At 40.4% G+C, this 12,331-nt stretch overlaps 1 protein-coding gene across 1 annotated transcript in view; it reads left to right on the top strand.

Annotated features, from left to right (window-relative positions):
- Positions 1 to 6,616: 6,616 nt before the first annotated feature.
- The window catches only part of dock1 (dedicator of cytokinesis 1), a 176,730-nt gene continuing 171,015 nt past the window's right edge, over positions 6,617 to 12,331 (top strand). Inside the window, exon 1 of the mRNA XM_022742743.1 lies at positions 6,617 to 6,788. Within this exon, the coding sequence (XP_022598464.1) occupies positions 6,746 to 6,788 (43 nt within the window). The 5' untranslated portion in view covers positions 6,617 to 6,745. The remainder of the gene's footprint in view (positions 6,789 to 12,331) is intronic.

Below are 12,331 nucleotides of genomic sequence, written 5' to 3'. Positions count from 1 at the left end.
GCATCTTTAGAGGCGTATTTAGAGGACTCCTGACACATTGTTCCACCTGCTGTCATCACTATATGCCTCATCTCTTTCTCTATGAACCAACTTGTGGGCCCCCTGAAAGACCTTCTCTCATTACCTCCACTGGCTGAGCTCAAATTATCTTTTTTTTTTCTTCCCTGAATCAACAGCTGACCTTAATCCCAGAGGAAAATAAAGAAGCAAGGCCATATGGCAAATACCCTCTCAAGTCCCCACCCTCCCAATTTATTCCTCATCCTCATGAGTTTTATCTAAATAGTAAGTGTGAGCAGAGTGAAAATTGGCCCGCCTGTCCAAACATGAAGGCCCTTGGAGCACAAGATCCAATTTTATTATCATTTGCTCATTAACATCAGGCCATTTTAAGTTTGTTAAATGTGACTTTTATGGAGGGAGAGGGCACTCAGTGTCTGCAATGAAAACTCAAGTCTGATTAAAACTTCTTTTACAAGAGCTGTCAGCAACAACCAGAAAGAGAGGAAAAAAAGAGAAAAAGAATGAGAAAGCGTGGGGATAATTTGCTAGCTGGGGTGTAACTGAGGCAATTCCTGTTGGAATAATTGTGGTTGGGACTTCTGATAGTTTCATTTGGTTTCAGACGGGGAAATGTGGATGTAAATGTACTGACGGCTGAGCAAAAAGCAACCAGCATCAAAACAAGACATATTTGGAAGCGGCACTGCATAGAGATTTTTGTTTCTTGTAGCTCATTTTTCTTCTGCTCGTTGCAGGGATTTCAGCCGTGGCCAATTTGTGTACATGCACCTGCGTAGTGTTATTATTCAGTGTGAACTAACTGAAAATATGAATATTTATGGCCCATTTGATGGACTAGCAAGAGATTTATAATTGATCTAAGAGCATAACTGGAAATATTGTGTGTCAAATGCAAAGCCAAAGTCATTTTTCCTACAATTATTCTTTTATATGTAATGGTTGAACAGAAGAAGTCATCATGTTTATACAGTATATGCTTGATAAGGTTTGGTAAAGAAAAACAATCTTATCTATATTATAGACCATATGGAGGTGGTAAATAATAATATGGCTCTTAAGACACCTGCTCTTTCTATCAAAGTTCCAAGCTCCCATGGATGGATTCCTTTGATTTCTGCAAGCAGCAGGATAATCTATGTATAAACAAGGACAAGGTTGAAAGATCAAACCTCTGATCAAACCCAGAGAGTGTGGGCCTGCAATGTTCAAACATTAACAGGCCTCCTTCTTCAACCCCTCTGCATCTCTCCCAATCTTTCTCCCTCTAATTTCCCTCCCCCCTACCATCTCTTTTTTGCCAGCTTTTCAGGCCTAATAGCGCCTATTTCCTTTACTTGCAATCCTGCCAGAATACCATGGCACAACCGTCAGGATCACTTGTACTTGAAATTGACTTTGCTTTTGGGGGGTTGTTTAAAGTGATCATCCAGTCAGTCATTCTGGAGCGTCTGAAAGAGGACAGGGGCAACACTGCTGCAAGGAGCTGATTAGAGGCAGGTAAACTGTGTGGCAAGTCAGCCCTGAAATAAGCTCTTGTTCTCCCTCAAGCTCACCCAGCCCCTGCAGTTACCTCGTGGCCAAATTTGTTCTAGCACTGATCAGGCACCAAACATCAATTGAAATGGAACCTTTGTGTGTTTCTGGGACTTCTTTTTTGTTGTGCAAGAGAGTTACTTTATGTTTTTAACTTTGGTTTTATGTATTGCTTTAAGGTATAACTCTTGCATAATGATTACATTTGCGAAATGTGTGCATTTGTTGGAAGTATTAGGGTATTTTCTTACTATTGCTCAGCTGAAAACACAGGTGTTAAACAAGCAACTATAAGGTAATAGAGCAAACTGCATATCAATACATACCATGTACCTTGGGTGTGGCTCGATTATTCTGAAATGTTGGAGTGATGGATTGTTTTAGTTTCACCTGTAAAAAAACAAAGGCCTGTTAGAGGACATGATTTCACCAAAAAAAAGAAAAAGAAAAAAGAAGTACCTTTGCATCAGTCTTTTACCTCACCTAAAAAAGTTTATTTTCCCCTGGTAGAAAATTTAAACAACAGTTTGACATTTTGTGAGATAAGCTTCTTTATCTTTAGAGTTCGATGAGAAAATCAATATCACTCTCATAAGGCAATTCTGATGCTAACACTATTGCCAGTAGCTTAGCTTCTCACGAAGACTGAAAATGGGGGAAAAAGGTAAAAAAAAAAAACATACCAGCACCTCTAGATCTCACTAATTAACAATTCATATTGTGTCTGTTTAATTTGACTCATGAAAACCAAAGTGTAAAAAAGACTAGGCTACCTGTTTATGCTTGTTTCCACTTCTTGTGGTAAGCTGAGCTAACCAGCAGCTCAATAGATATCGCTAAAACATGAGTGGTACTGATCTTTTCTCAGCAAAGAAAGTGTATTTTCCCAGTTTTTCACAAACCTATGCTTTTAATTGTAATCCTTCAGAGCTAGAGCTCATGAATATCAAAAATCAACCTAGTTGAAAGTGAAAATCCCCCCAAAAATCTCATCACTAGACTTGACTTTTCTTTAAGAGTCATAAGGGAAGGGATCCACTTAATGCATCAGCTCAGTGAAATCTCTCATAGGCCTACAGCACAACAACTTATCGATTCTGAAGTCATATTATCAGTTCACTGGATAATACACCCATTGAATTTTCTCTGTACATTGACTTGCATCCTCTCAGGGCACAGAGCTCAATCTCAGCCACCACAGCTCCAAATGAGTCGTAAACCTTTCGAGGATGTGTGGAGTTCCTGCAGAGTAAGCTTTTTCAAAGGATGCCAGAGCTCTGCCTTCTCCCTGGGTAACTGAGACTTGACTACAAATGGCTCTCTGTGGCTGTGTGTGTTTTAGTGTGGCTTACCTAGCACTATGCACCATCATCTCCATTACGCATCACTTTAATTTCAGACTTGCAGAGCTTACACTGTCTCACTAACAAGTAAGAATCACAGTCACACAGCCTGAGAGGATGCCAGTGCCAAATCCAAGTTAAATCAGTCCACAGTCTTTGCAAATGTGTGTTTTAAAAGGGTGATACCCTAGAAAACAGACACAAAAGTTGTTCTACACGGTTCCTCTGAGAGAAAAATTCTCAGTGCTTCAAAAGAAATCTTCCATAAGGTAAGAGAGACCCAAGACTGACAGTTCTTCAACATAAAAAAGGACATAACTGTTGTCTGTATTTGTCTAAATTATGCAAATCTTTCAAATCTGTAGACTGAAGGATTATAGAAACTGGTCAGATCAGAGAATGCTTTCTGAAATATGCTTAAGCTTTGTTAGATGTTGTGTGTGTTTTACCTGGCCAGCAGAGTGGTCCAAAAGCTGATTTTGGTTGCAATTATCAGCTACCATCATCACTCTTCTTTGGACTGGCAGCCACCCAATTTTGACTGGAGCAAGATAACTGAGTTGAGCCTGCTCCTTCCTTGGGGCCTGCATGATATGAGCTCTCTCCCTGCTTCCTTTGTGCTCTGAAGGAGAAAAAAACCCAGTTTGGAGGGACTCCTGGCTGCCCAGCGAACTCTCATACAGGCTGGGACTCTCACATGTAGATGAACCCCTGCTGAAGGACGGAATCCCTTGATGTCTCCAGGTACGTCCTGTTTGCTCTCTGTTTAGGGCTGGCATGGATGTTGTACGATCATTGAAAACCGGAACACGATCTTGAACTGGGGCTCTGAGAAGGTCACTCTGCATCCTCTGTAGGTGCTCCAGCCAGCTGTCCAGCTGACCTCCTTCAATGGCGCTCTGGGGCCGAGGTGCACGCGGGGGGCGAGAAACATGGGGCATAAACTCCCCCTCAGGTATTAAGCTCTCCCAGTAGGACTCATCTCCTGATCTCCTCCAGCCCGGAGTTCTTCGTAGGTGGGCAGCTGGCCTGCGGAGAGTCATCTCTCTGGATCTCAGGTAACCACCCGCAGCTCTCGAGTTTCAGCTCACAATAAAAGCTCTTTACAGTGGAGGTATTAATGAGAATCCCCTGGCTCAACAGGACGTCTTACAATGAGGCATGCCAGAAATGCACTGCAAGGAATTAACAGCCACAAGAATGCTTGAGGTCATCTTTGTTTCAGATCTGTTATGAGAAGGTATCAGAGTACAGTTAAGAATGAGAAATAGGTGCAAATTATTATTATGTCATTGCACTAGTACTTGCTGATACTATTACTTACCAGTTGCTGACAAACCATCATCCTTTTTCACTTGCTTCCAATGGTCCGTAGTCCTTAGCGTCTAAGAAGTAAACACTCTCTGTCTTGATATAAACTAGGTGCTGGTGGGTACTGTCTCCAGTCAGGCATGTAGCAATGTGAGGGATGCTTTGGCGAACAAAAGAGTTACTGAGCACAAGGGCTGAACATCCAATACAGGGAGGGAGATGGGAAGAGACAGAGGGGTGAGCGGGTTATCGGAAAAAAACAAACACTTGTTGATGCAGTGCTTGACGTAACAGCATCTCCATTTAAACAAAGAACGTCATTAACATTCAAAGTTTTAAGTATGAAACCGTCTAATTTTGGGTTTACGCGAGTCAGACATACCCTGTTTGAAAGAACAGATCCAACTTGCTGACACTCAGGCGTCCTTAGAAATGATAGAGCATCACTAATGAGTGGATTATCCATGTTATTCCATGACTCACTTACTGCTTCAGAAATGGTCTTTGTTGAATTCCCCCTGTTTCTGCTCTTCCCTGTGATCTCGTGGTTGGTGGCTGATGATGAGGCGTTACTATCCTCAAGCCTCTATCCAAGCCATGTGACTTTAGCAAGGCTGTCTTAAAAATGGGCCAGTGTCCTCTTAGATAAGTAACTGTGACCCACATGATGTCCCACAATGCATGAGTGAAGGGTATTTACAAGACAGAAGAATTTGCTTAAAGCTGGAGACAAGATTCTGCTTCAGATTTTATTTGTAGGCAGTTAAAAACAGATCTACAAAGATACAACTTCTTTCAAAAAAAGAATTGGCATTTGCTTTGATGTTTAATGAATTTCAGTGTTTCTCAGTGGATTAACAGTCCCCAGATGTCTTTCAAAGTAACTTTCACTCCCACTCGTGGAATAACATTTTGTGAATGTCTTTCAAAGACAGAGATAAGACAGAGATATCTTACATATAAATTGCTGTGACCTGCTTTACGACACCTTATCAAGCTGAGCAGCAACATGCAAAAGGAATATGCAATGATGTAAAGCAATTTGCATCTTTCTGTCTGCTCTGCCTGAGAGATAACATGAAATCCAATCAAAAACTCAATTGAATGTGGATAGATTTAAATAAGGTTCAAAAGAGGTAGGTTCTTGTCTTTCAGAATAAGTTTGAAAGGGGTGGCGCCCTCTGCTGCCACTACTCCAAAATGACAGGTGGAGGAAGTGAACGCCAATGAGGGCAGGGCATGGGGTCATAACTTTTCTGAATGCTGGTATACAGCAACAGGATGCAACATTTGTTCAAAAGACGATGAATAAAGATGAGCAGATTCAGATGCGTGCACCAGGTGCATCCCTCTGATGTCTTTCATTTAGCACCTGCAGCTCTGAGTAACACTTCTTGGGAGTTCATTACATCACTGCTCAGGGCTAACTTATGCAGGAAGGAAGTGGACATAGACCACATGAACTCTACTTCTGTAGTGTATGAGACCCTCAGAAGACCAGTCTCACTTGGCTGTGTGTCTTATACCACGTAGTTATACCACTTACTTAAAGAAACATTCATTTATTCACAGGAGTACATTTTTTTTAATGATAGGCTATTACAATAGTAATACAAGTTGAAACGTGTGTGCAATTAGTATGGTCTTAACTTTGCATTTATTTATTTCAAGCTGAGTGAAGAAGTGATACATTTCTATTTCTCTAATATAGAAAATAAAAAGCAATTGCAGGCTATCGAAAATAACAAATTGTAAATAATGCACTACATTAAAAGGCCACCTTACTCTTTATTCATATTCAGACATCAATATGCTGTCTCTTCCTTATCTTTCTTATCTGTGTGTTTACCATTGCAGTTACTACCATTACAACATTACAAAACAGCTTCTTTTTTTTATCATAACATTCAGTTTATTAATCTTATGTTCTTTGTTTTGGATATCTCTGAATTCTTCATTTTTTTTGTAAGTATTATATAATTTTTTAGACAGAATAAAACCAAACCCGTCCATTAGCTTCAGCTTTAGTTATTTATTATGTTAAAACCCTTAATAGCCTAAAGTGTTTGTAAGGTTTCTAGAGAAGTGATATAGGCTATATGAGAAAAAAAAACATATAAAAGCATATATAATCTCAATTAAGTATTTATCTCCGTGTATTGATGGATGGGAGGTAAAAGTCTCAGTTTACCTATCGTTTGGATTTAGTAATGTCCTTATTACGATAATATATGGCTGTAGATTAATTTAGAGTCAACTAATCACCAATATAAAACTTTTCAACAGTCCTGTAGTTTCCGCCGAACTGTTAACAGCAGTGGACGTTTAGCTGTATGAACGCCTACAGGGTGAAAAGGTTGTGGTCCATTCCTCCCCCTTGCGGAGCGTCCTGTCACTGGTGGAAAATGGCTGCTCGGAGTAGCTCCCCAAAGCTCAGAGGAAAGTGAAGAAAAGTCTACATTAATAGCAAGAGGTCACATCTGGACCTTTTCTAACAGGCGAAGCAACAACTCGGGGAAGCCTCGACACTGAGAATGTCTCGCTGGGTGCCCACTAAAAAGGAAAAGTATGGTGTTGGTACGTAAGAAAACTTGCATGCTCCATCGTTAGCTCGTCCTAGCTTTCTGGTCTCAGATTGCACAAGTTTGGGAAGGATTGTTGTGAGAAAGCGACCGGCTGTTGTTTCTCATATTGCTGTATATCCGACTTTAGGGCTTAATTTGCCTAAAGCGCTGGTGTGCAAATATCAAGTGAGGGCTGTTTGCCAGCCAGTTTGCATGAAATGCAAAACAAGGAATGTCTGTCTTTTGTGAGGAAGAGGACTGTGTGTGGATTGGGAATTGTTAGAGGCGCGCCTAGTTGCAGCGCTGTTTCCTGTGTTATGGGGCCTCCGCTACAAACTAACTAGCTACTAACAGGCTACGCATGACTTGTAACTGTTTAATTTGATGGATGTTCTTGTTTACTGCCCCGTTTCTCACACATGGACACACTTTGCTGTTGGCTCTTTATTGTCACTTCCTCAAATGCTTTGAAACCTGGCGGTCTTACCTGGGAACACTGTCCCGTTTTAGCCTCCACTTTCTCCTTCAGGGGGTTATTTAACAACACTGAACATACACCCTCACAAAAAGTATCTATAGCTGGCGTTAGTGTCGTTAGACTGAAGGATTTAATACAACCAGGGCAATATATAGTCTGTGTCGCGCTGTAGAACTGACATGAATATTAATTAAACTAATTAAGGCGTGTTTTAGCTACTTATCTTACTGTCAGCTTGTAAAATAAAGTCATTGCATATGAGTATGTTCTTTTTACAACGACTAAATACATTTATTCAGCCACTAATAAACCATTTGATTTCAAGGACCTTTGAAAATTTGCATTAAACCACATTTGTTTACATTTGGGTCCACAATCTGTGACTACTTTTGGCATCAGGTGTAATATTTGAATACATTTCCATGGCTGTTTACACAGCAGATGATACACTTGATTACTTTTAATATATCTTGTAATACCACTTGACTAATTGATGGATTGTATATAGCCTATAGAAAAAATGGAAACCTCATAAACCACCCTGATGAAGGCATGATATCCAGAAACATTAGAAACAAGTGTGGTATATCAGAAGAATTGCATGATGGGTAGTGTGAAATATGAGAGTAACAGCCAGGCTTAAACACACTCACTGTGCTTTACTTGAATGCCTTAAATAATAGTGTAATGGATCAATTCCTAATTTTTCTGGGGATCCCCTAGAACATCCTGGTTCTGCTCAGTGAGTAATGAAGCAAATTACACGTTTTCCAGAAGAATCTGGTTTCAGTGGATTGTTATTTTTAATGTGTGTAATGTGCTCCGCCACATGAATACTGATTCCCTTTTTAGCTGTGTCCATTAGATGGGCTGAGGGCTCACAGCTGTATATGAGGGATGCTGATGCTGACTGATGGACAAGTTCAGCGGGTCATACGAAAGCTTTGATTGGCATCTCACACTACAGCCTCCAAATGAGCTCTGTTGTTTTCAGTCCAATTCATGCAATATGAGCCTGTGGTATGTTGTGGGGGGTGTGTGTGTGTGTGTGTGTGTGTGTGTGTGTGTGTGTGTGTGTGTGTGTGAAAAGTTCACTATTGTGATGCTAATGATTGCCCCGATATATTCTCACAACATCCATGAGATCTTGAAAGTCAAGGTTCTTCAAAAATCTTGTAGAAAATTCTCATGGGCCTCACTGAATCCTGGAGTGGATGAGTCATTAGTAGAAAGAGAGGCAGCTGCCACATCACTGCTGCAGAGGATTGGTGGGGTGCACAGCCATTGCACTTTTAATACTTCATGTGTTGACCAAGTAGCACTAATGAGCACTCTGCGAGACCTCTTATGCTGGCAGCTTTCACTGTGAACTTACTTGTATTTCAGCAAAACTTTTGTCATACCAGCATTTACTACTCTCATAATGACCCTGTGGCTTTATTAGTGAATCTAAAAAAACTGTCTCCTTGAGTCTTTTCACAGCAGCATTAATAATAAATACTACTGTCTTCATGGAGCATAGCAGAGATTTAAAAAAAAAAAAAAAAAAGGGTTTAGTTACCATACAGGCTGATTCACATCACAGCATTTGCATGATTGTAAAAACAAGGCTTTAGGTAGGTAGGTAATGCAGTTTGTCTTCCGGTAACACGACATAGGATTGTGGACGTTAGCATCGTGGTTTCAGGCCTGGTTTCAGAACCGTTATGCTGATTTAATTTGGGAAACTCATGTTTTTAATGCATCTGGAATCTTCCTTATCCCACTTGAGGCAACAAACATTGTTTTTACACTGTTATTAAGGATATTTATTACCCTGTGGCATTACCTCGACCTCCTCCTCCAAACAATGTCTTCAGTTCCACTGGTATGTTCAGAATGCTGCCTATCAGCCTGGATTTAACTCGGATGATCTGCTTAATTGTCAGAATACATTCATGTGGCAGTCACATACAATTAGAACTATTGACAAACTTCAAATGGAGGTAGAGCTTTCAGGCTCATTCCCTGACTTCATTCTTTGACCCGTGTTCATTTCATAAAGAAGGAATTTGGCAATCCATTTGTTAAAGAATTGATAAAATCATATCTCTCTTGACCTTGAGCTGATTTCATTACACAGTTCTTTTCTTGTCAAATACCAACCAGCGTGGCATTAATCAAAGGGATCAGGAGTTTGAAAGCCTGGTTATTCTTATGGCATCTCACAAGTGATTTAACAAGGCCTCGGGGAAATGTTTTTTTTTTTTTTTTTTTAGCTGTCTCCAGATTCTATGATGAATTAACCAGAAATACAAGAAACACTTTTTTTCAAGTGTTGTCTCATTAATTCTGTTTCATCATCTGCTCCTTAAGAGAGACTTCACAGGGCTGTGGTTCTAGAAAGCAAACCAAGGAACTCTAAGCAACAGGACTATTTACTAGATCCACACATTGCTGTTGAGACTTCAGCATAAATTGCCCGTGAGAGCATGTGCTGTCATGAGAAATGTTTTCCACCCGTTCATGATCCTCTCTTTGTAATTTTGCTTGAAGTAATCTAACATGCTAACACAGAAAATGCTATGGTTGTTCAAAATACATTCGGGCAACATTTACTTCTTTTTTTTTTTTTTTTTCTCCAGCTTGCAGTTGCAGGTTTGGGCAGCAAGGAAATGTTGCTTCCTGTAGGTCAGATCACAGACTGGCAGCTTATCTAAGAGGACAATTGAACACACACACATGCGCTGAACTCTAAATGTTAGCTCTTCTGTGGCTATGAAATCATATTTTTAAACTGGTGTGTGGCAGACTGCAGGCCATCAGGACTGACAACCCTAGACGGTTCTCATTTGGAACAGGTTAGTGGTGAGTGACACATTGGGAGCAGAAAATAGAGACGCAGCCGCTTCGTCTCTTCACTGAGGCCATAAGTAATTTGTGAAGCCCCCGCCCTGCACCCCTAGAAAACCATCTCCCACTCACAAGTGCAGTAAGCTAACAAATATGGTTGCAATTAAAACACAGTCTGGGTTACTACATAAATTCTGTCCATGTGTTTTAAATTCCCTGTCTCGTATTTTACCCTCCTCTTACGGCGTACAAGCTATTTGGTGTGAAATATATGAGAGTGAAAATTTGAGTCACTGCTTTTTTCTTTTTCCTTTTTTTTTTTTTTTTTTTTCATCAGTTTACGTCTTGGTTTTATATGTCGGGAGTTGTTTTCATTGCATTTCATTCAGAAAATGCCTTGTCTCACGTCTGTTTGAGGCACAGTAACTATGAAAAGGAAAAAGTATTGCTCTTGTCATTGCTGCACTCCCTGCCAGACGTCGCCGCTATTAATTCTGACATAACAAAGCGTTCAACAATATTTATGACACGGTTGAGTTTTGGAACAAGGCACCCTCTCTGCCTATGTTAAAGTTTGTCCAAGAGAAAAGAAAAAAAAAAGCTGAGCTGACAAAATTGGAGACGGAGTGCTTTTGCTAGAGTGAAATAAAGCGGCTGATTAATAGGAACGAGCCGGGAGAAGAAAGGAGATGCTGTGGAGACAAGACAAGCAGGAGAGGGATGATATTTTTCATCTTAGTTTGCTCTGTGTTGTATAATAGGTGCTGTTTGTGATCCACCAAGCACCCTTCCCTTTCTCATAAATAAAACTGTACAAACAGGAACTGAGATGATGATATTAAAAGATGCACACGTTTTTGTATTGCACATCCTTCCTTTGGTGTAGTGAAGGACGTGTGTGGTCATGTAAAGTGTGAGTGTTTTTATTAAGCCCTCTCTGTGAGAAGTGTGCAACTCGATCACCTGGAGCTGGAACGCTAAGCTAATACCATTGATTCAGATATTAAGAGTTTGTACGTCGTGCTGTTGGATTGTTTGTTTTTGTCTGGGTGCGCAGTGCTGACTACACCCTCAGCCTCGGACCTCATCCTGCTCATGTTTTTTTTTCTTTCTCCCCATTTAATACAACAATGCTGCATTTATTGAGCTGCTCTGCAGATGTATAACTAAAACATCTTGTCCTTTCTGTCAGCCAACTCTGCATAAACGTTTCTAAACTTTATTTGTGACTTTGTTTACATGCACTGACATGTCAGGTGCCAGTTAGATCACAGTTTGAGCTAGCTGTGTGCTAAACCTTGTGATTCATACCTAGTTTGGCTATTGCAAAATTTCCAGTCATGAGTTACTGTTGCTTTTTCACATGATACAGTATCAAATATCAACAGTATACTAAGTTTATTGCACAAACAATATTAAGAGACTCAAATGCATTTATCATTTACTCATTATTGTCTCATTTATTAGACGCTGTCACTTCGTCTTAGCCAAAAGTTTGTCCATCCTCCTCCTCGTCTCTCTTTGGAGGTCAGCATGACTTTGCTATTATTCATTCTGAAAGGGAATTATATATTAACTATGGGCTGCGCTGCTTGGTGAGGCAATTCTAATAGTACAGCTCCCAGTGGCTTGCTGCGAGATGGTGGCTAAGACAAATGACAGCTGGCCTATTTAATCAGTGCATAGCTAAGTGGTTCCACACTACTCCTTCTTGGCTCACCACTGAGACAAAGCTGGAACACTTTTACATCTTGTTTTAAGTGTCGCTGTCATCCGAAAAGGTCGAGGTGAGAGGGTGGGGCGGGGTGGGGGTGGGGGGGAGCAGTTGTGAGCAAGTTAACCTTGGATTTACACAGCTGAGGATTTGGTTCATCTCTTAACTACTAATTATAGTGCAGTATTTTCTGATTTCCTTCACCTTTTTACAATAAAACGTGGAGATGCTTTAGTGGCGGAGAACAAGTAAAACTGGAGCGAGCTGAAATTAAATGTTATGAATCAGAAATGAGTCAACATCCTGTGAGTTCATCATTTGTACCCTTTTGTAAGGACTTTTTGTCCTCATTCATGGTCTCAGCTGTTTTTGTTTATACTGTAACCTCTGGAGAGACTGCTCGCTGCTGACAAATGTTATCATCAGTATGTAACCTACATGTTTGTGCAAGATGTTTCTCTTCCGTCACAGGGGTACAGAAAAATGTTGCTTAGACCTGGAAGATAAAACCTTTACTCAGCTTCTTTAAATA

Source organism: Seriola dumerili, unplaced genomic scaffold (genome assembly GCF_002260705.1).
Source record: "Seriola dumerili isolate Sdu_G_001 unplaced genomic scaffold, Sdu_1.0 BDQW01000068.1, whole genome shotgun sequence".
NCBI classification, from domain to species: Eukaryota; Metazoa; Chordata; class Actinopteri; order Carangiformes; family Carangidae; genus Seriola; species Seriola dumerili.
This window is presented reverse-complemented; position numbering and strand designations above follow the sequence as displayed.